Raw genomic sequence first — 27,550 nt, forward strand, 5'->3', positions numbered from 1 at the left:
TGGGCGGAATCCTTCTGCCTTATTCATTTGAGAGGGTCAACCCTTTCAGAGCGGAGCTCAAGACTTCCATTTACAGCACAACTGGTAGGGCAAACAACTCACCAAAGGTATCTGCGAGCCCTCAGACTGTGTATGGACATCGGCGAATGTTTGGTGGACCCTACCTGCCTGTACTGACAGAGTCTGGCCTAACAGACAGCAGTCAGAGCAAGCAGGTAGCGGTTCACTAGTGGAACCACGAGGTAAACGACCATGGACCCAACCATGAACCCATAGTCCTCATTCAGGCTAACAGATCAAGGCTTATCCACGCGGCGAGCAGCTTAGCAAACTGGTCAGCCTTTGTATGGTAGCCCCACACACTCAGGCCGACCAGTCAGCTGATTCGTCCTTTGAGCGGGTCTGCCCAGAACCATTCAATTGCGTGTGGGCAATGGAATAGCAGTCAGCTCCATGGTCGGGTATGTCAGTTCCACTAGTGCACCGCTACATGCTTGCTCTGACTGCTGTCTGCCAGACTACATTTTGTCAGTACAGGCTGGTAGGGTCTGCCAAGTATTCACTCTGGAAATCTGTCATCGACTGTATGCATCGTCTGAAAGATCACACTCTTGGTAGTCTTACAAAACCCAACCTTGTGGAGCATCAATTCATCTTTGATGGCATCGAATAGTGCTACTGTCTTTGGTGGAGGGCTGAAGATGACTTCAACTTCAAATCAACTATATGACTTGACTACGACTTCCCATACAAGGCAGGAAAGCTATGGGTTTCAGACTCTCTATTTCATCTCCTTCATTACCTGCCTCCATAGATTGGTGGTCAGCATGTATGTCTACCATGTAGTGGGTTTGATTCCCACTAGGCCCTACTCCCAGGGATTTTTCCTTGGTGGGAGGACTGGAACGGAGTTCACTCAGTATCGTGATGCCAAGTGAGGAGCTACTCGATTGAGGATTTGCGGCTCCAGGGACAAGCAAACCGACAACGGCCAGGAGGGAGGGTGTCTTCACCTCACACCACTCCACACCGCATCCAGCGACGCCATTGGCAGAGGATGAGATGGCGACCGGTCGGTACCGATTGGTCCATCAGAACCAGAACCTTGCTTGATTGCTTGTCCTTTGCTTAAGTTCACTTTGCACTTAGTAGCGATTACAACAATCAATCAAGCCAGATAGGCCGAGACAATAAACCGCCTATGAAACATTAGGTAGTCGAAATTGACCTAACACCTCTCAGATTAATAGTTTGTCCAATCCAATCCATTTTAATATGAGCATCTTTCAAGCGCCAACTCATGCCATTAGTGTGCCGCCTAGTTAATTAACAGAGAAAGTTCTCGTTTTTTGTAACGGTGGAACCCATTGTTAATTACTCTCTACAAGTAAAAATAGTAATGAATCTTCCTTGAGGAATAGTCCAATGCCATCGCTACCTGACGCCAGCGGTACGATTAATACAATAACGTCGAGTGTCCACTAACTATGTTGTTATTTTGAATAGCCCATTGTATAGCAATGAAGCAAAGAAAACCGTTTTGCATGACAGTTTCTTCCACCATCAGGATTCGGAGCGGTTAGTTCCGAGCTCAGTAGCGCAGCATGAGCGTGTGTTAGCAATGCGACTTGGAATATTGTAGTACAAACACTAAAGAAAACGTATTCTCGAATCGTATTAGATGATAGGTAACGTGATTTACTAGAGAATTCTATCTCCTATCCAAGAATAAATATTATGTTATGATATAATTAGCCAGAACGAAGATTGAGAATTAGGGAGGAAGAATACCCGGAACTGGAATCTACATAAACAATATGCCTATCTAACAAGAATCTTTAAATATGAAGGGTATACTAGTCATGATAAAAGTGATTAAGCAGTAAATGGGACACACATTTGAGCACTCATCTGGTATGTACCGAAACACTCGCGAAGCACGACAAGGATCGATACAGAGGAATTTTACCGAATAATGGCAATGGTTCCGTTTAATAGACTTGGATATTAGCATAAAACATACAGCTTGCGTGAACTACGGTGCTTAGTTACCGTTTGACTTTATGCTGAGACAAATGCAACACCGAGTAGTCTAAGAAGATTTAAAATGACGCTGCATGTCATCACTAAGAAAATGATGAAGAAAGTTCGCTAGGAATTTTGCGCTCCATGAAACGCGTCACAGTTGTTGAGTCTTCAGTGTGAGGTGTCATATATGTAGTTCGTCAGTCACTGCAATCAGTGAATGTAAAATTTTGAAATCACCCACCTGTTGCGGCTGCTGCTTCGGTGCCCCTCTCGTTGACCTCTATGAACGCTTTGTGTAAGACTTGGCTTACTGCATAGTCCCCGTCAACAATGCCAGAGAAGTTCGCTTTGGCTGGATTGAACATGGACTCAATCCCGAGCTGAAATTTAAATTTAGTATTCCATGTAAATGAAAACAAAATCTTTCTTTAAGAAATTATTTAAGAAAGCATGAAAGTAGAATTCTCGCTAGGGACACTGATATATTATTTTGTAGCTTCAATGAAATATGTTCGTGATCTTGCACTTTGTTAAGCAACTAAACATCACATACAATACTATTTATACAGCTTCTGTTAACTAATTTTTAATGACACTAATTAGTCTGAACTACCGTCAACGAACTTGAAAAATATCGTAAGGTCTCTATAATGTTTCTTTTCCCACAGCTAATCTACAGATTTTGCCATTAAAAGTATTTCGCTTTCAAAATTACTTGCTGCACACAGGATTTCTGTACTCTGTTTTTTTTACTGAAGGTGACAGAGGGTCGACTGACAAACATTGATATGAATGCTCCGACATTATAGTGTTCGGACATCGATAAGGGTGTTGCATTAAGTACATACCGTCATATTGTCATAAACGGCAAACGGCTGAACAGAATGGTGAGTTGTGTTTGCCACAATGAGTTAAAGTACAGCGTTGTAAGAATCTCAACCAATTACGACACCTTTTAGGCACTTGCCTACACATACCTAGTAAACTTGGCAAGTACAGGATTGTCCTTCTGCCCAGTTACGTGCTAATACTTATCATTGGCCAAATGAGCACGGGTTCCCTGCTTCAAAACTGCTGACTTGTATTGCGATTTCTCAGGCGTTCTCGGTGCCATTGATTAATAGCGGCCGCGCGGAGTGGCCACGCGGTTCAAGCGCCATGTAACTGATAGCGCGGCCGTTCCCGCCGGAGGTTCGAGTCCTCCTTCGGGCATAGGTGTGTGTGTTGTTTTAGCATAAGTTAGTTTAAGCAGTGTGTAAGTTTAGCGACCGCTGACATCAGCAGTTTGGTCCGTTAGAGGTTCGCACACATTCAGACATTTGATTAATAGCGTACTTCCGGTTGTTCTACCGAGATATTGTTTCAGTTTTGTGCACGATAATGGTTTATCAACGAGGGTTGTCCGGAAAGTAAATTCCAATCGGTCACTACGTGAAAACAACAGTGAAAATCAGAAACAATTTGATAATATTCTTCTCGGGTATGCAGCCGGATCATTACGTCTTCATGACACAATATTCCCGCGGTCCACCTGGCCGCCATCTTCAGGTGAGAGTGCTGGTGCACGAACAGTTACATGGCGAGTTCGTGCACCAGCACTCTCACCTGAAGATGGCGGCCAGGTAGACCGCGGGAATATTGTGTCATGAAGACGTAATGATCCGGCTGCATACCCGAGAAGAATATTATCAATTATTACGCCGGGAAAGCCTTCGTAGTCACATCAGAAACATTTTATTTGCAAGAGGTAGCTACACTTTCCAGATACTTCTCTACATCGTCATAGAAGGCAGCCGCCTGTGCTTTCCGACAATTCTCTACGCTCGTCCATAGCGCGTAACCTGTCCCGAACTGTTGTCTTCGTATCCAGCGTTTCATGTGAACAGAGGTGATACTCAGGATGAACCAATTACGGCTGTGTTGTGGGCGATCGAACACTTCCCATCGAAAAGGCTGCAGGAGCGTCTTCACTGCCCCCTGAGAATTGTTGTTCTAGGCACCTTTACTCGCTCACAGTGCGCTCACAACTGAAAAGAGCGTCTTGGCGCGATCGACGGTCATACTAGAGACACTACCCAACACATCTGTGCAAAGCTTCATCAGGTTTTCATTGTGTCCATTTCGCGACCGATCGGAACTTACTTTCTGGACAACCTTCGTATCTTCAGCAACTTTGCTGTGTATATCGAAATAATCAGTAACCAGATGCAAAAAAAAAGTTTTTTTGCTTAACAGCTTTCAAATAATGCGATAGTTATCATCTTCTGAAAAGGGGCACTAAATGCCTGAACCAGTTAAGAATGGCTCTGAGCATTATGGGACTTAACAGCTGTGGTCATCAGTCCCCTAGAACTAAGAACTGCTTAAACCTAACTAAGGACATCACAGCCGGCCGAAGTGGCCGTGCGGTTAAAGGCGCTGCAGTCTGGAACCGCAAGACCACTACGGTCGCAGGTTCGAATCCTGCCTCGGGCATGGATGTTTGTGATGTCCTTAGGTTAGTTAGGTTTAACTAATTCTAAGTTCTAGGGGACTAATGACCTCAGCAGTTGAGTCCCATAGCGCTCAGAGCCATTTAAGGACATCACACAACACCCAGTCATCACGAGGCAGAGAATGAACCGGTTAAGAATATAAAATTTCTGTTATTACATTACACTACTGGCCATTAAAATTGCTACGCCACGAAGATGTGCTACAGACGCGAAATTTAACCTACAGGAAGAAGATGCTGTGATTTACAAATGATTAGCTTTTCAGAGCATTCACACAAGGTTGGAGCCGGTGGCGACACCTACAACGTGCTGACATGAGGAAATTTCCCAACCGATTTCTCATACACAAACAGCAGTTTACGGGCGCTGCCTGGTGAAACGTTGTTGTGATGCCTCGTGTAAGTAGGACAAATGCGTACCATCACGTTTCCGACTTGGATAAAGGTCGGATTGTAGTCTATCGCGATTGCGGTTTAACGAATCGCCACATTGCTGCTCGCGTTGGTCGAGATCCAATGACTGTTAGTAGAATATGGAATCGTTGGGTTCAGGAGGGTAATACGGAACGCCGTGCTGGATCCCAACGGCCTCGTATCACTAACAGTGGAGATGACAGGCATCTTATCCGCGTGGCTGTAACGGATCGTGCAGCCACGTCTCGATCCCTGAGTCAACAGATGGGGACGTTTACAAGACAACAACCATCTGCACGAACAGTTCGACGACGTTTGCAGCAGCATGGACTATCAGCTCGGAGACCATGGCTGCGGTTACCCTTGCCGCTGCGTCGCAGACAGGAGCGCCTGCGATGGTGTACTCAACGATGAACCTGGCTGGACGAGTGACAAAACATCATTTTTTCAGATGAATCCAGGTTCTGTTTACAGCATCATGATAGTCGCATCCGTGTTTGGCGACGTCGCGGTGAACGCACATTGGAAGCGTGTATTCGTCATTGCCATACTGGCGTATCACACGGCGTGATGGTATGGGGTTACACGTCTCTGTCACCTCTTGTTCGCATTGACGGCACTTTGATCAGTGGACGTTACATTTCAGATGCTTTCATTCGATCCCTGCGAAACCCTACATTTCAGCAGGATAATGCCCGACCGCATGTTGCAGGTCCTGTACGGGCCTTTCCGGAAACAGAAAATGTTAGACTCCTCCCCTGACCAGCACATTCTCCAGATCTCTCACCAATTGAAAACGTTTTGTCAATGGTGGCCGAGCAACTGGCTCATCACAATACCCCAGTCTCTACTCTTGATGAACTCTGGTATGGTGTTGAATCTGCATGGGCAGCTGTACCTGTACACGCCATTCAAGCTCTGTTTGACTCAATGCCCAGGCGTATCAAGGCCGTTATTACAGCCAGAGGTGGTTGTTCTGGGTATTGATTTCTCAGGAGCTATGCACCCAAATTGCATGAAAATGTAATCACATGTCAGTTCTAGTATAATATACACTCCTGGAAATGGAAAAAAGAACACATTGACACCGGTGTGTCAGACCCACCATACTTGCTCCGGACACTGCGAGAGGGCTGTACAAGCAATGATCACACGCACGGCACAGCGGACACACCAGGAACCGCGGTGTTGGCCGTCGAATGGCGCTAGCTGCGCAGCATTTGTGCACCGCCGCCGTCAGTGTCAGCCAGTTTGCCGTGGCATACGGAGCTCCATCGCAGTCTTTAACACTGGTAGCATGCCGCGACAGCGTGGACGTGAACCGTATGTGCAGTTGACGGACTTTGAGCGAGGACGTATAGTGGGCATGCGGGAGGCCGGGTGGACGTACCGCCGAATTGCTCAACACGTGGGGCGTGAGGTCTCCACAGTACATCGCTGTTGTCGCCAGTGGTCGGCGGAAGGTGCACGTGCCCGTCGACCTGGAACCGGACCGCAGCGACGCACGGATGCACGCCAAGACCGTAGGATCCTACGCAGTGCCGTAGGGGACCGCACCGCCACTTCCCAGCAAATTAGGGACACTGTTGCTCCTGGGGTATCGGCGAGGACCATTCGCAACCGTCTCCATGAAGCTGGGCTACGGTCCCGCACACCGTTAGGCCGTCTTCCGCTCACGCCCCAACATCGTGCAGCCCGCCTCCAGTGGTGTCGCGACAGGCGTGAATGGATGGACGAATGGAGACGTGTCGTCTTCAGCGATGAGAGTCGCTTCTGCCTTGGTGCCAATGATGGTCGTATGCGTGTTTGGCGCCGTGCAGGTGAGCGCCACAATCAGGACTGCATACGACCAAGGCGCACAGGGCCAACACCCGGCATCATGGTGTGGGGAGCGATCTCCTACACTGGCCGTACACCACTGGTGATCGTCGAGGGGACACAGAATAGTGCACGGTACATCCAAACCGTCATCGAACCCATCGTTCTACCATTCCTAGACCGGCAAAGGAACTTACTGTTTGAACAGGACAATGCACGTCCGCATGTATCCCGTGCCACCCAACGTGCTCTAGAAGGTGTAAGTCAACTACCCTGGCCAGCAAGATCTCCTGATCTGTCCCCCATTGAGCATGTTTCGGACTGGATGAAGCGTCGTCTCACGCGGTCTGCACGTCCAGCACGAACGCTGGTCCAACTGAGGCGCCAGGTGGAAATGGCATGGCAAGCCGTTCCACAGGACTACCTCCAGCATCTCTACGATCGTCTGCATGGGAGAATAGCAGCCTGCATTGCTGCGAAAGGTGGATATACACTGTACTAGTGCCGACATTGTGCACGCTCTGTTGCCTGTGTCTATGTGCCTGTGGTTCTGTCAGTGTGATCATGTGATGTATCTGACCCCAGGAATGTGTCAATAAAGTTTCCCCTTCCTGGGACAATGAATTCACGGTGTTCTTATTTCAATTTCCAGGAGTGTATTTGTCCAATGAATACCCGTTTATCATCTGCATTTCTTCTTGGTGTAGCAATTTCAATGTCCAGTAGTGTATATTTTCGATATTTATGCGTAATATTTCGACGATCGACCAAGCCTTCTTCAGATGCTGCGAGTTTTGCTGTTATGTATACTCGCTGTCGGGACTCCAACCGGGCTGTGAACTAGTGTTTTACTCTCACAACGCTGTTTATAGCCTAGTTGTATCCTCAACGGCAACTACGCCTTTTGATGCTCTTTGTTTTCCAGAGCTCGTACTGATACTGTGTAAAACGCAAATTCACTCCGTGTTTTCCAGTTTTCGTGGCTGCGTTGTACTACCCATAGTGCAAGCGATATGACGCCATATACATTCAGATGCGAGAAAAACTACTCTAGCTTTTCCTTAAAATGGCGCACAGAAAAAATTCTGTAGAAGGGATGGGATAGCGTGACTGTCAGGCTTGCGGGTTCTCTGCCAGAAGGTGGTATGGTGTGGGCAGCTGACGGTACATGTAAACACTTAGTTTCAGCAACAAGTCATTACAGTTGCTGGATGGCCCTCAGGGTCAATTTTTGCCTTTTCATAATATACCGATGGAGACGGTGGCTACGAGCAGGGGCCGGCCGCTGCGGCCGAGCGGTTCTAGGCGCTTCGTTTCGGAACTGCGCTGCTGCTACGGTCGCAGGTTCGAATCCTGTCTTGGGCATGGATGTGTGTGATGTCCTTAGGTTGGTTAGGTTTAATTAGTTCTAAGTTCTAATGGATTGATGACCTCAGATGTTAAGTCCCATAGTGCTTTGAGCCATTTCAACCATTTTTTTGAGCTAGCGGCAGGCACTGGGAGCGCCTAGCGCGCCGGCGTATTGCAGGCTTCACGCCTCTTCCACGTGGAGCTGGAGTCGGGCTTCGGCACACGCTGGCCGTAACGAAGCGCGGCTGTCGTGCCGGAATCGATCCAGAGAGACATGACGTCAACGACCATTCAGCGATCCGCAAGGTAGACCATTTCCGCGGCGGGCAGGCCGGACACTATGGCTCGCGGCTCAGTCACGGTGACTGCAGTTGGTGATGCCGCCGGGTGACACAGGTTCTGCGTCATGCGACTGCCCAGTTGCATCTGACATTACGGGCTGGCCTACAACCGTTAAATGTGCTTCTTCTTCTTCCCCGCTGACCACTGACGTTTTTCTTTGGCCGATACGACGATGGAAAGCCAATACCCCTGCGTGATGTAATCAGGGCACTGCGACCGCATCCCTTGTCGTCACTTCCGAGTGGAGCACGTCTTCAACCGTCGTGTAGTCCACATGTTGCCGTCCTTGTTTTGCCGTCGTGTTGCCTGATTCGGCTGGTCAACGACCCACTGACGTTCTCCTGAACTGCTGACAAAAGTCAAGACTTCTTCAAACCTTTTCAATTCTTTTCGCCAATTTAATCATTTTCTCTCTTCACTTCAACACATTCACTTCTAACTCTATTCGCAACACACTTTGCACAAAGTATCTACACTATGTGATCAAAAGAATGCGGACAACTGGCTGAAAATGATTTACAAGTTCGTGGCGCCCTCCATCGGTAATGCTGGAATTCAATGTGATGTAGGTCCACCCTTAACCTTGATGACCCACTCTCTCAGGAGTACGTTCATTCAGGTGCTGGAAGGTTTCTTGGGGAATGGCATCCAATTCTTCACGGAGTGCTGCACTGAGGAGAGGTATCGATATCGGTCGGTGAAGCCTGGCACGAAGCCGGCGTTCCAAAACATCCCAAAGGTGTTCTACAGGATCCACGTCAGGACTCTGTGCAGGCCAGTCCATTACAGGGATGTTATTCTCGTGTAACCACTCAGCCACAGGCACTGCATTGTGAACAAGTGCTCGATGGTGTTGAAAGATGCAGTCGCCATCCCCGAATTGCTCTTGAACAGTGGGAAGCAAGAAGGTTCTCAAAACATCAATGTAGGCCTGCGCTAGCCCCTTCCATGGAAAACAGGCCTACTCCATAACACCACCGGCCCAGAATTTTACTGTTGGCACTTCACACGCTGGTAGATGACGTGCACCGGGCATTCGCCATACACACACCCTGCCATCGGATCGCCACATAGTGTACCGTGATTCGTCACTCCACACGACGTTTTTCCCCTGTTGAATCGTCCAACGATTACGCTCCTTACACCAAGCAATGCGTCGTTTGGCATTTACCGGCGTGATGTGTGGTTTAAGAGCAGCCGTTCGACCATGAAATCCGAGTTTTTTCACCTCCCGCCTTAATTTCATAGTACTTGCAGTGGGTCCTGATGCAGTTTGGAATTACTGTGTGATGGTCTGGATAGATGTCTGCCTATTACGCATTACGACCCTCTTCAACTGTCGGCAGTCTCTGTCAGTCAACAGACCAGGTCGGCCTGTACGCTTTTGTGCTGTACGCGTCCCTTCACGTTCCCACTTCACTATCACATCGGAAACAGTGGACCTTGGGATGTTTAGGAGTGTGGAAACCTCGCGTATAGACGTATGACACAAGTGACACCCAATCACCAGACCACGTTCGAAGTCCGTGAGTTCCATGGAGCGCCAGATTCTGCCCTCTCACGATGTATAATGACTACTGAGGTCGCTGTTATAGAGTCCCACGCAGTAGGGGGCAAAACATGTACCCAATATGAAAGACGTATGATTTTGGGGGTGTCCGGATACTTTGAAACATAGTGTACATATAACACTGAATGTACATATTATATCACTGTGCGACACAGCAGGATTTCATCTTTTAAAGTCATCAGTCTCCTCTCCTGCGCCATCTTTATTCATCTCAGAGTAGCACTTGCACCCTACTCGTCATTTACTTGCCACATATATGCCAATCTCTGTCTTCCCCTACAGTTTTTAGCCTCAAAGGCTCTCAGTAGTGCCATGGAGGTTATTCCCTGATGAGTCAGCACATGTTCTTCATCTTGTCCCTTCTTCTTGTCAGTATTTTCCATATGTTGCCTTCTTCATCGATTCTGTACAGAACCTCCCCAATCCTTGTCTTATTAGTACACCTGATTTTCAACATTCTACTGTAAAGCCACATCTCAAACGCTTCGATTCTCTTTTGTTCTTGTTTCCCCGCCGCCCATGGTTCACTACCATACAAAGCTGAGTTCGAAAGGCAATTTCTCAGAAATTTCTCCCTCAAATGATTCCCTATGTTTCATACTAGTAGACTTCTCTTGGTCATGAATGCCATTTTTGCCTGTGTTAGTCACCTTTTTATGTCCTTCTTGCTCCGTCTGTCATTAGTTATTTTGCCTCCAAGGTAGCAAAATTTATTAACTTCGTCTACTTCGTGACCACCAATTTTGATGTTAAGGTTCTCGCTATTCTCAATTCTGCTACTTCTCATTACTTTTGTCTTTTTCCTGTTTACTCTCAATCCACAGCCTGTATTCATTAGATTGGTGATTCCGTTCCTGTAGTTCTTCTTCACGTTAATTGAGCATAGCAGTGTCATCAGTGAATCTTATCACTAGTACATTTCACCCTGAAGTTTGATCCCACTCTTGATTCTTCCTTTCATTTTCACCATTACTTCTTAGATGTGTTGATTGAACAGTAGGGACAAATGGCTACATCCCTGCCCTACACCTTTTTAAGTCCGAGCACTTTGTTTTCTCGTCTTTTAATCATTGACAGAATTTCGATCTCGAAATATTTTTCAGTGTCGAATGCTTTTTCTGGATCCATAAACACTATGAGCGTCTTTTGATTTTCGTTCAGTCTTGCTTCCACTATCAACAGCAATTGCAGAACAGCCTCTATTGTGCCTTTACCTATCTTGAAGCCAAACTGACCCTTATCTAACACATCCTGAACTTTCATTTCCACTGTTCTTCATATCCGCTATCTACCATTGCTGTCTCCAGAATTCATCATCATCATAAATCGTTGTGCTCATTGCTGAGCATTGTGACCCCATGAACCAAGCGTCTCCATCCACGACGGTTGCCAGCTTCTCTTAGTGCCTGCTGAAGGGGCAGACCTGAGATCTTCTTGATTTGATCTGTCAGTCTGCTGGCAGCTCTTCCTCTCGGTCTCATGCCATCAATCTTTCGTTGCAAAATTGTTTTCTCTAGATTTTCTCCATCTCTCTCACAATATGGCCAAAGAACTGGAGAATTTTTTCGATGAGTCGAAAAGAAAGGTGTCTGGAGATATCTAGTTGTTCAATAATGGACACATTTGTTCTTCTTTCGGTCCATTTTATGCGTAGAATCCTACGCCAGCACCAAAGATCAAACGCATCAATTCGCTTTTTGTCTCTGGCCTTGAGTGTCTGTGATTCGCAACCATGAAAGAAGACAGAAAACACGAGTGTTTCGACTAGCCGGATCTTTGTGCTATTTGTTATTGCTCTGCTCTGCCAGATCTTGGTGAGCTTTTTCGTAGCCACTCGCCCTAGCTTGATCCGTCTTCTTATCTCATCTTCACAACTTCCAGTGCTGCAGTTGGTTGACCCAAAGTAGGTGAAGGAATGCACGACTTCCAGTTCCTTTAATCGACTGGTGAGTTGGATCTGTTCTTCTCGATCAATTAACATGAGTTTGGACATGCTGAGGTTGGTGTCTAATCCATATGCTAGACTACTGTCCTTTATTCTTGTTAGTAGCTCAGAAAGTTCTCCGGGATTATGTGGACGACATTTTCTCGAAAGTCTGACGGTAAATCGCGAGGCCTTATAGATTCAACACACCTGCCTGAATAGTCGTTTTGTTGTCTCTTCCCCTAATTATCTTAGAAATTCCGATAGAATTCAATCTATCCCTCCTGCTTATTTGATTTTAAGTCGTCAAAAACTGTTTTAAATTCTGATTCTAATACTGGATCACCTACCTCTTCCCTATCGACTCCTATTTCTTCTTCTGTCACATGATCAGGTGAGTCATCTCCCACATAGAAGCCTTCAATACACACTTCAGACCTATTCGCTCTCTCCTCTTCGTTTAGCCTTGGAATTCCCATTGTACATTTACTGTTACCACCCTTCCCCATGGCGGCGTCGAACACACATGCGACCATCGCTATACGGCAAGCTCAAGGTCTACACATACACCTCACCATTGAAGCAGCGAGCCCTGTAAGAGGCTCAGTGTCACAGAACGATTGACCTGCCTCCCAGTGACCAATCATTCTGCCCCGTTCGAACGCACGTACATGCCACCCTGTGATGTCGGCGAGGGATAGTGGCACTTGGTTACATGTCTCCACTTCGTATGGCGGCTCTGCACCGACTGAGCGTTGCGTAACACTGACCTATCAGGTCACGCAAAAGATGGCGCAGCTGGGCCTACTTGCACACTGTAAAGGAGCTAGTCTTTGCTGTACAGAGCGAAAGATTTGGAACAGCGGAGACAAATTAGACAACCACGCTCAGAAACATTTCAGGACACTGTAATCGGAACCGTCGTCATCTAAGAGACGAGTCCATCCATCATTCTTGCAACAGGGAAGCTCCTCATTAGCTACATATAGCACGACCAGGAACCCGATTCTAGCACTGTCATGTCCCAAAGTAACTGGGAGTGAAACTTCACTCTTCTTGACTCTTCTTCTGTACATAGTCGGTCCTCCCGACCATTATTCCTTTTCAATTTCTTCACATCCTTCCTACAGGCATTTCACCTTGGCTCTCCTGCACTTCCTACTTATTTCAGTCCTAAGTGATTTATATTGATAAGTTCTTATAATTCACTGAACATTTTTGTACTTCGTCCTTTGTCGATCAATTGAAGTATATCCTCCCATAACCAAGCTAGCTTCGGAGTTACTTTTGTAGTAATACGTTTGTCTTTCCAATATCTGTGATTGCCCTTTTTAGATATGTCCAGACAACTGGACTGCCTAATTTGATTTTTCTTAAAACGGGATCGACGTCTTTAGCGAACTTCAAACAGCGTCTTATCATTCTTCACTGCTTGAGTGTTCCACTTCCTTCCACAGTGATTCTTTCGTTCTTTTTATTAGTCATCAGTCTTGCTGGATGTATCCCAATTTCTGTCGACCTCTAGTTTTACCCTCTACAGCTCCTTATAGTACTTCGGAAGTTATTCCCTAATGTCTTAACGGATGTCCTATTACCCTGCCCCTTGTCAGGGTTTTCCATGCATTCCTTTCCCCGTCGATTCTGCTGAAAACACCCTCATTCCTTACGTTATCAGTCTACTGCACGCTTCTCTTCATCATTACCAAATCGTCATCTGAATATGTATTTGCACCTGGGTAAGCGTTACAGTCCAATACTCGATTTCAGAAGCCTTGTCTATGATGTACCGGTAATATGGCCCTAATCTTCGCGTGTCTCCGGTATTTTCCAAGTATACCTCCAAATCTGATTCTTGAACAGAGTATTTGCTATTGGTACCTGAAATTTATTGCGGAAGTCAATTAATCTTTCTGCTGTCTCATTCGTGCAACCAAACCCTTATTCTCCCGCAACCCTTCTTCTACTCCTTCCCCTGCAACGATGTTCAAATCCCCACGATTATTAGATTTTCGTCTCCCTTTAAACAGTAAATTTCCCTTTCAATATCCTCATATACTTTCTCTATCTCTTTATCTTCTGGTTGTGACGTTGGCATGTACACCTGGCCTAACGTTGTCGGCGTTGCTTTGTAGCCGAATCTGATGAGAACAGCCCTATCACTTAACTATTCACAGAAACACACTCTCTGCCCTACCTTCCTATTCATAACGAAAGCTACTCCCATTATACAATGTTCTGCATGCCTCGGGGATGGATGTGTGTGATGTCCTTAGTTTAGTTAGGTTTACGTAGTTCTAAGTCTAGGGGACTGATGACCTCAGATGTTAAGTCCCACAGTGCTTAGGCCATTTGAATGCCATTTTAAAATACAAAGTTTATTTTGTCAGAATAGGCCAGAGACAATATGTAGGCCTACGTGTTTCATTGGATACTGTACGCGTCTGTCTGATACATGAAGATCCATACCAAACGGGAGAGCCATATTCTGCAGCAGAACACCTGTATCACTGCTTATGAAGCGATTGTCGGGGAATGTCAGCCAGTTTGTGAATCACACTTTTTTGTGTGAAGATTTCCGTTTGTTCTTAAGATGGCTTTTGAATGTAAAAGCCGTGTGAAGTTTCACTCCCAGTTACTTTGGGACATGACAGTGCTAGAATCGGGTTCCTGGTCGTGCTATATGTAGCTAATGAGGAGCTTCCCTGTTGCAAGAATGATGGATGGACTCGTCTCTTAGATGACGACGGTTCCGATTACAGTGTCCTGAAATGTTTCTGAGCGTGGTTGTCTAATTTGTCTCCGCTGTTCCAAATCTTTCGCTCTGTACAGCAAAGACTAGCTCCTTTACAGTGTGCAAGTAGGCCCAGCTGCGCCATCTTTTGCGTGACCTGATAGGTCAGTGTTACGCAACGCTCAGTCGGTGCAGAGCCGCCATACGAAGTGGAGACATGTAACCAAGTGCCACTATCCCTCGCCGACATCACAGGGTGGCATGTACGTGCGTTCGAACGGGGCAGAATGATTGGTCACTGGGAGGCAGGTCAATCGTTCTGTGACACTGAGCCTCTTACAGGGCTCGCTGCTTCAATGGTGAGGTGTATGTGTAGACCTTGAGCTTGCCGTATAGCGATGGTCGCATGTGTGTTCGACGCCGCCACGGGGAACGCAGTCGGACAGAGTGTATTATTGGGCGGTATTGCGGATAAATGCCAAGTGTGGTGGTTTGGGGCGCCGTTGCCTATAACATGCGATCTGAACAGGTACCGCTACAATAGCGAGATTTCCCAGACCTTGAAACTTCCCCTCTTGCAGGCCATTACACATCGAATATTTCAGCAGCATGACGCCCGGCCTGATCTGGAGAGGAATGTGCAAGCTTTCTTCGAAGAACGACGGATGTCATTGCTTCCCTGGCCTGCCCGACCGACTGATACGTCACCCATGCACATGTCAGCGATATGGTCAGTCAGCATCTTCTTCGTTCAAGTGCTCCTGCAGGCAGAGTTGATGCTTTGTGGAGTCTCTACAAACCGCGTGGCAGAATATTCCCCAGTAGCATAATCAGGAGCTTTATGATTCCTAGCCACGACGTTTAGCGGCTATGATTGCAGCACGTGATGGAGCTACTCCGTACTGAATTTCCACAGTCACAGTGCACGTACAGGCCTGTAATACTTACGCTTATCATTTGGGTAGTTTCATGTCCCTAATCGATGGAATATACTTCGTTGCGATCACATCTTTCAGTCTGGATGTTTCACTTTTTACAAACAGTAGTGGTTTAGGAGTCGGTGACCTGTTGTATCTCCCTGAGCCAGGCCATTTTCCTGTGTTGTACAGCAACTACACCATAAATCAACAAAAAAAGAACATACTATTAATTCAGCGTGATGGAAAACCTCGAGCACGTTATGCAGTGCTACTATGGGGCTACCTTACGGCATTGATCCGGGCTACATGACTTTCATACCGTCGTTCGAAAAGGCGGCCTAAGTGACAAATAAATCTTGTGGAGATTTGCCTACTGTCTGGGTATTCACATCTCTCACCGTTGCCTTAAGAAAAGGGAGCGTGTAGTTTTGTTCCATCCTTCTCGGGTTGCCAACGACGCTGTAATTTGTAATTGGGGTTATCAGCTGGGGTTGACCACTACCAGCCAGATCTTCAATGTTCTGTTGAAAGTTCGAATAATGGCGCTCTGGAGTACTTAGATTTCTTGCCGCGTTGACTTTTTTTTTTTTTTTTTTTTTGCCTAAAAGTGAATGTACAGCCACAGACTATGCTTGAAATGAGCATTTGATGCCTGGCGACAAACTGAACACTGTGCACAAGTCACATTGTTCCGTTCAGCAATTTAAATGCAGTCTATTTGTACAAGGTCATTCCCTGTGGTCGAAAGCGCATTGAGAAAAAGGTATCTGATCTTTAAGAAAATCACAAATCATCCAAAACTCGTGCAGAACTTTTTCAGGCAGATTGTGTGAGGTAAAGGAATAGCTGACATTAAATATTATTTTTCAGTCTTGCCTCAGTAATTATAAAGTTTGAAAATGTTAAACTCACAGTTATCAGAGTGTCTTTTAAAGCCTTGGAGTATTCCATTTTGAATCTCGGCAAATATACAAACACTTTACTTTTGGTCATTCCCTTCACAACTTTCGCGGGGTCAAATTTGTCAAGATTTCTCTCGAGGTCCTGCAAACCATTCACTTCTTTTGGAAGGAGTATCATCATATTCAGTCTCCAATCCTGCAAAAGGAGAAAGAAATCTGATTAGTTTATCATAAAATATCTTTGCACTGTATTTTGTACTTGAAACATATTTGTATTTGAAACACGGTGAAAAGGTAATTTTGAATTTAAAATTTAAAAAAAAAAACTAGTCTATTCAGAGCTATAAGAATATCCGTGCAGTGCTCTACAATTTACAGTTCTACTGTACGAATGTAATTAGAACTTACCCTATAATCTCATTAAAATCGTTCTGGGTCCACTTCCTCCTCATCTTATTAAATATTACAAAAATGCTAATGCACTAAAATAAGGGACATTTCGACAGCGTTACAGGGGGCTTGCTCAGGAACCGGAGAAAAACCGCTGCAACACTGGTGAAACGTCGCTTATTTTAGCATTTTAGATTCTCTATGTATTTTTACTCTTTAACGTTTCTGTCCCTTGAAATATTCAAGTACGTCTCATTCCTAAAATTGTATAAAGAAATAAATATTTGTAAAATTTTGGATCAAATTACCTTGTAAGGAAGCATAAGTGCCTGCGAATTTAATTCAGTTACATCGGCATACAAGAAACGGTCCTCGACGTACATCATATCAACGTCTTCCGTCGCTCCTGACGGTAAATGGAAGGGTGTAGGCTTTGTTTCGTCCTCGTAAAATATCTTAAGCCATTCACCCTTAAAGTAAATAGCGTTGACAAGCACCATGAGAGTGCTAGCATCCAAAGTGCCTGTGAAAGTGGATCAGCAGATGTAGACAAGGAAAAAAGCCTTTTTCTATTACTTTTATTATCTTTATAAAGGATTACAACATAGCCTTCGTGGATAATTTTACAAAATATAACGCATAAGAAATGATTGTTCCATTGTTTCGTCCTTCCTCTACTGCATGACACTTCCACTCGAGATTCTAAATGTGTGCACTTCACTGGTTATCTGTCCGATGTAAATGTTTCAGAGAGTACATATAAATCTCTCAGCTGGAATACTGTGAAATACAGCGCACATAACGTGTCCCATACTGCAAGAACAGTAAGGCTGTCATCTCATGTACACCTAGTTTTACCATATTTTGCATTTTCGTCGTTTTGGGAACAGAATTGGTCCCACCTTCTTGTGCGCAATAGGGGAAAGGATTAGCCCTAGTATGAAATTTTGGGAAGTGAGATACATTTAGTAGGAGTGAATGTGACGTTTACATTCACTATTTTAATATATTATTGCCCAATGAATGAAATACCATAGCATAGAATATACATAAGTACAGGAAAATACTGGAGGCTGATATAATTTAGGTTTTCATGGTAATCTGCGAAGCGAAGTATCACAGGAGCATTAAATTCGCAAGCATTACGACTAATTCGTCATTGAAACTTCTTGACACATTAAAATTGTGTGCCGTATCGGGACTGGAACCTGGAACCTTTGCCTTTGTCGGGCAAATGTTCTCCTGCTTCAGCACGACTCACTACCCTCCTCACAGCTTTACTCCCGCAAACACCTCATCTCCTACCTTCCAAGTGCTTATTCGGTAGAGCAACTGCCCGCGGATCGCTAAAGTCTCCGTTTCCAGTCCCAGCCAGGAAGTTTCAAATCAGTGCACAATCCTCTACAGGGCGAGAATTCATTCTGGAATTACTCGTAATTATTACTACATAAACTTAGAAGGCTTCGACTCTCTTTTCAGTCAATAGGACTTTGGTAGCCCAACCCTTGTCTCTGCGTCGTGAGAGAGATATCTTTCAGACTCTGCTGAAGATGTCCATAAAGATTAGCGATGATGGCGCCCGCCGGAGCCAAATTTAAACTTTTATATCTGATCTCACGGAACAGACGTACTGTGAGAGATATACCTTTCAGACTCTGCCGAAGATGTTCACGAAGAGTAGCGATGATGGCGCCCGCCGGAGCCAAATTTAAACTTTTATATCTGATCTCACGGAACAGACGTACGTTGTTGGATCACACGTATTCTGTGTATACATCCAAATATCAGATTTACAATGAAAGTTACATAGATGGTGCTATGTATGTAAGTGTTACGCCATCAAGCACCAGTATCACATTTATCAAAATTTGTGGAGCTGTTCATTACATAACCGATGTCAGATGATTAAACTAACATTCCATTAGGAACTAGTGTCCATCACCATCGTCTGTATGGCGTGTGACCCTAGCGAGCCCGAATGTATTATTGTATTCGTTATGTTATGAAGTATCACATTTATTAAAATTTGTGGAGCTGTTCATTACATAAACGGTGTTAGGCGATTAAACAATAATTCCATTCCAGAATGAGATTTTCACTCTGCAGCGGAGTGTGCGCTGATATGAAACTTCCTGGCAGATTAAAACTGTGTGCCCGAGCGAGACTCGAACTCGGGACCTTTGCCTTTCACGGGCAAGTGCTCTACCATCTGAACTACCGAAGCACGACTCACGCCCGGTACTCACAGCCATGTCTCCGCGTTATCCTTTCTTTCAGGAGTGCTAGTTCTGCAAGGTTTGCAGAAGAGCTTCTGTAAAGTTTGGAAGGTAGGAGACGAGATACTGGCAGAAGTAAGGCTGTGAGTACCGGGCGTGAGTCGTGCTTCGGTAGCTCAGATGGTAGAGCACTTGCCCGCGAAAGGTAAAGGTCCCGAGTTCGAGTCTCGGTCGGGCACATAGTTTTAATCTGCCAGGAAGTTTTAATAATTCCATTAGCAACTAGTGTCCATCACGATCGTCTGTATGGGGTGTGACCCTAGCGAGCGCGAATATATTATTGTATTCATTATGTTATGAAGGCGTACAGCATCCGAATGTCATCTTGAGGAAGTTCTTACTGTGCTTGAAACACATTCACGGCAACCAGAGGCTGGTGAGAAATTATACATCCCCCACTGCGTCGCGGTCACGGTCCATGTGTGACAAGTCAGTGAACCAGAGCAGTCAACGACGCACACAACCGTAAAGACGTTTACGATACCAACTGTAGTACCGTGGATCGATTCATAATCTCACGCTGGAATGTGGTATTTTTTTATCCTGGTCGTGAAGCGTGTTACAATAGTGTTTACCATTCTTTCCAGACACTGGTGAGCATTCAGCCTTCCCTCAGCGATTACCAAATCAGTCCCCTTGTCATACCCAGTGGCTCTCCACACCACTATTCCAGGAGCTGAAGCCGATTTGACCGCCACAACGTGAAGCGAATTTGGTCACTGAAAACTACAGAGCGTCGCGTTTGCCTCTGCTCTACGCATTCCATGTCTGTGGTATGGCGCCAGCGGAAAACAACGCTTGGCAACTCGACATCTTTAGTACTCTATACTCGACATTTCAGCTGTTGTCAGCCTTCTTTTTGTGACCAGTCTACAATTTTCTCGTCGTGCAGTCCTTCTGGAAGGATTCGTGCCTATTCTTCTTGTCGCTGTGTTGTCTGTAGCCCATTTCATCCCGTTTTGCAGTCATCTACAGCCGTCTGTGTGATGAGTCCGTATGAACTTCCCATGAGACTTGTCATTCCCAAAGGTGACGATGAGATGAAGCGCACACCATCCGAGCATTCTGTTTTGTAGTCTCCACCTCAAAACTTCCGGTCACGTCGGACACGCCCAATAGCCATCTTGTACTTACACCATTCTTCAACCGTACATGCGACTTTTTCTATACAGGAAACATTGAAAACAATCTCGCATGAGGATAAAAGTTTAATCGGCATGTTCCACAGGCATGACAATACTGCAGAGTCGTTAAATAAATGCTTTCCGATATCCTTACACAGAGGAATTCGTTCATGAGCAGGTTGATATAAAGAGTTCAGGCAATTTCAGAACCCAGTAATTTGCAATCCGAATTAAAGAAGAAACTGTTATAAACAGCAAAAAGATGGATGGCCCAAAAATATCTGACAAGCCGAAAAAGTCCAACGGCAAATCCATTCTAACAAGCCGATAAAGTCCAACGGCAAATCCTTTCTGTGGACAGTCTCTTGCAAAATACACTCCTGGAAATGGAAAAAAGAACACATTGACACCGGTGTGTCAGACCCACCATACTTGCTCCGGACACTGCGAGAGGGCTGTACAAGCAATGATCACACGCACGGCACAGCGGACACACCAGGAACCGCGGTGTTGGCCGTCGAATGGCGCTAGCTGCGCAGCATTTGTGCACCGCCGCCGTCAGTGTCAGCCAGTTTGCCGTGGCATACGGAGCTCCATCGCAGTCTTTAACACTGGTAGCATGCCGCGACAGCGTGGACGTGAACCGTATGTGCAGTTGACGGACTTTGAGCGAGGGCGTATAGTGGGCATGCGGGAGGCCGGGTGGACGTACCGCCGAATTGCTCAACACGTGGGGCGTGAGGTCTCCACAGTACATCGATGTTGTCGCCAGTGGTCGGCGGAAGGTGCACGTGCCCGTCGACCTGGGACCGGACCGCAGCGACGCACGGATGCACGCCAAGACCGTAGGATCCTACGCAGTGCCGTAGGGGACCGTACCACCACTTCCCAGCAAATTAGGGACACTGTTGCTCCTGGGGTATCGGCGAGGACCATTCGCAACCGTCTCCATGAAGCTGGGCTACGGTCCCGCACACCGCTAGGCCGTCTTCCGCTCACGCCCCAACATCGTGCAGCCCGCCTCCAGTGGTGTCGCGACAGGCGTGAATGGAGGGACGAATGGAGACGTGTCGTCTTCAGCGATGAGAGTCGCTTCTGCCTTGGTGCCAATGATGGCCGTATGCGTGTTTGGCGCCGTGCAGGTGAGCGCCACAATCAGGACTGCATACGACCGAGGCACACAGGGCCAACACCCGGCATCATGGTGTGGGGAGCGATCTCCTACACTGGCCGTACACCACTGGTGATCGTCGAGGGGACACTGAATAGTGCACGGTACATCCAAACCGTCATCGAACCCATCGTTCTACCATTCCTAGACCGGCAAGGGAACTTGCTGTTCCAACACGACAATGCACGTCCGCATGTATCCCGTGCCACCCAACGTGCTCTAGAAGGTGTAAGTCAACTACCCTGGCCAGCAAGATCTCCGGATCTGTCCCCCATTGAGCATGTTTGGGACTGGATGAAGCGTCGTCTCACGCGGTCCGCACGTCCAGCACGAACGCTGGTCCAACTGAGGCTCCAGGTGGAAATGGCATGGCAAGCCGTTCCACAGGACTACATCCAGCATCTCTACGATCGTCTCCATGGGAGAATAGCAGCCTGCATTGCTGCGAAAGGTGGATATACACTGTACTAGTGCCTACATTGTGCTTGCTCAGTTGCCTGTGTCTATGTGCCTGTGGTTCTGTCAGTGTGATCATGTGATGTATCTGACCCCAGGAATGTGTCAATAAAGTTTCCCCTTCCTGGGACAATGAATTCACGGTGTTCTTATTTCAATTTCCAGGAGTGTAGGTTGCATAGCAGATAAATGTCATATCCAACCAGTGTTCTGTCCACGGCAGAAAATTAAAAGGAATGACACGTTCAGTAATGTATTGTGTTAATGTGACAGTATCCGATGTATAAAACGTCATTTACGAATACGGCTGAAATTACGTAGGGCAGCCGATCTGCAGCGTGTCCGAACCTTAGTGCCATTGCCTCATTACTATATCTAATAGATTCGTATTTAAAGAAACTTTTAATATGTAATATGCCGCATGAGTACAATACGATTTGTCCTATGTATTTCGTACCCTCGTGAAGAGAACCATTTTAGCCGGCAAAACGAACACTGTTCATACACTTAGTTCGTGACCATTTTTCAGTGTCCAACACGACGGGGTAGGCAGAGTGAGCAAGGTCCAAGTTACCGAGTTTAGCACATTGAAGGCTTTCCTGAAGTTGCCTGACGGAAGGAGGACACAAGTTGAGAGATGTGTAGTTTCTACCACAGGTGAGCTTCTGCTAAGGAAGAGGCCACCCTATCTGCCAAAATAGTGATACATCTTTCTCTATAGTACTGTATGATCGTCGTGGAAAGCGGAATATTTCTTGGGCTGAAGAGGTCGCTTCCATCAAGAGCAGATGCTGGAAACACTATTACTTAAAAAAAAAAAGTGCAGGGTAGTAAGGAATGTTCTGCCCTGATGGGCACGGCACCATTCATTCCTGTTGTACAGGGTCGAGTGATCAGTGGGCTGCATAGGGGGTGTGCTTGTTCCTTTGTTGCCCGAGATAGAAGAACGCGCGATGCGGCCACGAAGTGGAGGACCATTGTTAGACTCAACGGCAACTGCGAAGCCGACATGACCGCGGTTGCATCAGGGCGAGGGCACCGTTTTTACCTGACGGTGGACTTGAAAGTGTTGGCGGACGTGGTGGGAGTCAACCGTGCCCGTTCTGTGCAATCTGTGCCAGGTGTTGTCATTAGTTGCAGGGTAGCTACCAGCAAGCCTCCTGTCGTAGGATTTTCGAGGCAGTTCTGTAACTAGAACTATTACTGTTGTGTACAAAGGGCAAGTTTGTTACGAGCATTCTTAGGGTTATAAGCTACAATACTGTAATATCAACATATATTTTAAGTGAAACTTCTTGGCAGATTGAACTGTGTGCTGAGCCGAGACGTGAACTGAGGACCTCTGTCTTTCGCGGGCAGGGCTCTACCAATGCAGCTACCCAAACACGACGTACGACCCGTCCTTACAGCTTTACTTCCGCCAGTGCTCACCTCCTACCGTTCAAACTTCACAGAAGTACCCCTGCATAACTTTCAGGATTAGCACTCATGGAAGAAAGGATATTCCAGAGACATGGCTGAGCCCCAGCCTGGGGGATGTTTCCAGAATAAATTTTTCACTCTGCTCCGGAGTGTGCGCTGATGTAAAACTTCATGAAGTTTGGATGGTAGAAGATGGAAGTGGCGAAACTGCATCTATGAGCAGAGGTCGGGTGTCGTACTTGGGTAGCTATGTTGGTAGAGCACATGTATGCAAAAGGCCACGTCCCGAGTTCGAGCCCCGGTCTAACACAGTTTTAAGTTGCCAGAAAGCTTCACACCAGCGCACACTACTCTACAGAGTGAGACATTTATTCTGGCTATTTTTAGTTGTCTGTGGCACCTGGTATTTATTTTATGTTTCAGCTACATTGTGATTAATTAATAGTATGAAACACAGTGCACGTCCCCTACCGCTCCTTTATAGAAGTTAATATCAAAGTTGCGTGAGAGGCTATATAAGCACCCACTCAGACAGGCCAGCCGGTGTGGCCGATCGGTTCTAGGCGCTTCAGTCCGGAACCGCGCGACTGCTACGGTCGCAGGTTCGAATCCTGCCTCGGGCATGGATGTGTGTGATGTCCTTAGGTTAGTTAGGTTTAAGTGGTTCTAAGTTCTAGGGGACTGATGACCTCAGATGTTAAGTCCCATAGTGCTCAGAACCATTTGAACCATTTAAAATGAACCACTCAGGCAGAGGGGAGTACGGAAGTGATGGCTGATAAAATCAATCACACTGTCACATTTGCACTAATAGGTGTCCCAGGCATTTCACTTTATGCGGGGTGAGAGAAATTGTGCAGATGCTAATTTGGTTCAGAAGACGTTTCGTAATTCTGACGAAGGGCTTGGTAGATGCCATAAGAATTATGTCACCAGCGAACACAATAAGAGAAGCTGCCTCTGTTAAAGTGCAAAGTTCTGCCAGAGGTTTTCAGTGAGTTATGGCAGTTGGGAGCGATAACTTCAGATGACACTGGACTCTTTGATTCTGATAAGCAGTTACACTGACGACCACATATTAAAGTCGTGCATTTTTTTATCTTGCGCTGAATGATAACAAACATCACGCATAGCTTTTGTCTGTGTTTCAATCGTCAATATCATCTCAAACATCAAATGGAGGTGTCAGCCTTCGAACCTAGACAAATTAATGACTACACGGCAATTATATTTACGAGATTAGATGATTTGAGGGACTACTAGATGGGGTTCCGATCTATGGCTAAATATTGAAACATAGGTAGATCTCGCCGTGAGAAGATGAAAGTTTGACCATTTTTATGGGGTAGGGGAGAGTGAATCTGCAGCACAGTACAGGTCGCAATAGTTTGGGATGGGATTAGAATCTCTTTCTCACCTGGAGTTTGATACTGCACATTTGAATAGTGACTTATTTAGCATAACAACAGGTCTAGCTCAATCCCAATATTTACGTTACACTCATTACAGAACTGAATTCAAAAACTTTAGCTATTGCAGGAAAGCAAGCGACTGCGTAGGAGTCACTATACGGCTGCGAGAAAAAATATAGTAATAGAACTAAAAACATCTGATAATGAATGACTTTTTCCTCTTTTTTGCTACTAGGTGAGAGATATTGTTACATCTTTATTATCTGCACTTAAACAGGCGAGTAGCAAAAAGTAAAAGAATTTGTAAAAGCACCCTTTAAAAATCTCTGTTACCTTTCCCAATCATATCTTCTATCTTTCCATGAGTTTTGCTTTCAATCCAATCATTAATTGTTTTCCTGGACTGTTCTGATTCAGCAAAGTTTATCTGCTCAACTCCAGCAAGAAACCTGTCAGCAGTTTGCCTGAATTCCTTCTTGATTTCGGAACCATTCCGTAGATATATTTTGTTGGCTATGTCAAGTAACACGTTTTGAGATCCCTGGAACAAAAATTTGCAGTTTATTATTACAAAAATAAGTTACTTAACATTAATGTGTAAAACTTATTAAGGCGTTCTAATTACTGTATGCATACTACGACTACTACTGTAATAGCGATAAGAACCTTCATCTCTGTATATGTTATCAACAGTTACTGATGACAGTAGTAACATTCTTTGTGGTTATAAGTACTGTAGAGAAAACAATAAATTTCTCACTGCGTCTTTCATTCCCTGCACAGGGTTTATTTTTTGTTTCTTATTTGTTCTTTCTACTATCAGTCACTTTTTTGTTTTGTTTCGTTTAACACACTCTGTCAATTGTATATGGTGTTGACATGCATGTAGAAAAAATTGTGCAGTGAATTACGTCGAAAAACCGTGCCAAAATAAACACTGATATAGTGTAACATGTCACGACAGTCCCGCCAGTGTACCAATGATGAAAACGAATCTTTAGGGCGCCAGAATCGTAGTGGTGTCAGTCGTAATAAACAAGATAGACAGCTCCACACCAGCAGAATACAACACTGAATGTCAGTTTGTGGCCATCTATTGCTCCCTGCCCTCCTCCAAATACATCAACAGCCACACCAGCAGCGTAAAGGAAACGAAGACCTGCCGGCCGGTGTGGCCGAGCGGCTCTAGGCGCTACAGTCTGCAACCGCGCCACCGCTACGGTCGCAGGTTCGAATCCTGCCTCGGAGGCGGCCGCGGTGGTCTAGCGGTTCTAGGCGTGCAGTCCGGAACCGCGCGACTGCTACGGTCGCAGGTTCGAATCCTGCCTCGGGCATGGATGTGTGTGCTGTCCTTAGGTTAGTTAGGTTTAAGTAGTTCTAAGTTCTAGGGGACTGATGACCACAGATGTTAAGTTCCATAGTGCTCAGAGCCATTTGAACCATTTTGAACCTGCCTCGGGCATTGATGTGTGTGATGCCCTTAGGTTAGTTAGGTTTAAGTAGTTCTAAGTCTTAGGGTACTGATTACCTCAGATGTTAAGTCCCATAGTGCTCAGAGGCATTTGAACCATCTAAACAAAGACCTATGTTGATTTAGCTTAAAACATTTCATTTTTTAGTAACAAGTTTCTGTATGTTTAAACGCCTGAAGATCAGCAGAAAACGCTCAAATCGCGTTGGAGTATGCTAAATTAAACATAAAACGAAACCTATGACAGCAGAAAAAAAGTAATTATTTTACTCAGTCAAGGGTCCCAAACGTAGCCAGTATGGCCACAAGTAACTATTTTTAGCTGCCAGACCAGACTGTCGGTGATCCGGCCCGTTGTTCAATTCCAGTAGACTAAATAAAATACCTGCGAGACCATTATGAAACATGCTCTACGTGAGGGAGCAAAGTGGTCTGTTGTTGAGATCTGGCTCATCAAAGAGCATGGTTCTTTTCATCCTATTACCAGGCTATTGCACAAGAGTGCAAAAGAAAATCGAGGAGTTGCCAGATGTCTGTCGATCTGATTTTCAGGAAGGTGAAAGAGAGGCAGTTTTAACGTTGCACTTGATAATGGAAGCATGACTTAAAAAACCACAGAATCTATCATAAGATTATCGACCTAGAAGAAGCGTCGGACATCGTAAATTGGCAAGAGGTGTTTAAAATTCTAAGGAAAATTAGAATAATCTGTATGGAAAGACGTCTAAATACATAGGTATAAGAATGAAGAAGGAGCAATAAGAATGGAAGACAAACAACGAGGCGCCCGGTTTAAACAGGGCGTAAGAAACGAATGTAGTTTTATTCCTCTATTGTTTAATCTGTACATCGAAGAAACAATGGCCGAAATAAAAGATGACTTCAGAAGTGAGATCAAAATTTTGGTTGGAACAATATAGAGTGCAAGTTTCGCTGAAAACATTGAAGGACATACTGCATTGAATGAAGAGTCTGCTGACCACAGTATATTGATTGAGATTAACCGAAGAAAGAAGGAAGTAACGAGCAGAAATGAGATTATTGAACATGACACCAAAATTGGGAACCTTGATATAGGAGAATTGAAGGACACTTGCTACCTTGGAAGCAAAAAAATTACACATGGTGGACGAAGCAGGAAGGATGTACACTGAAGCGCCAAAGAAACTGGTACAGGCATGCATATTCAAATACAGAGATATGTAAACAGACAGAATACGGCGCTGCGATCGGGAACGCCTATATAAGACAAGTGTCTAGTGCAGTTGTTATATCGGTTACTGCTCCCACAATGGCAGATTATCAAGATTTAAGTGAGTTTGAACGTGGTGTTAC

At 45.6% G+C, this 27,550-nt stretch overlaps 1 protein-coding gene across 1 annotated transcript in view; it reads right to left on the minus strand.

Moving 5' to 3' along the window:
- LOC124594429 (serpin B6-like) overlaps positions 1 to 27,550 on the minus strand; it is a 126,554-nt gene that overhangs the window by 14,401 nt on the left and 84,603 nt on the right. The window contains exons 4-7 of the mRNA XM_047132804.1: positions 25,078 to 25,285; positions 17,192 to 17,406; positions 16,504 to 16,689; positions 2,270 to 2,408 (exon numbers count right to left, since the gene is read on the minus strand). Of these exons, the coding sequence (XP_046988760.1) occupies positions 2,270 to 2,408; positions 16,504 to 16,689; positions 17,192 to 17,406; positions 25,078 to 25,285 (748 nt within the window). The remainder of the gene's footprint in view (positions 1 to 2,269; positions 2,409 to 16,503; positions 16,690 to 17,191; positions 17,407 to 25,077; positions 25,286 to 27,550) is intronic.

This window comes from Schistocerca americana, chromosome 2, assembly GCF_021461395.2.
Source record: "Schistocerca americana isolate TAMUIC-IGC-003095 chromosome 2, iqSchAmer2.1, whole genome shotgun sequence".
NCBI lineage: Eukaryota > Metazoa > Arthropoda > Insecta > Orthoptera > Acrididae > Schistocerca > Schistocerca americana.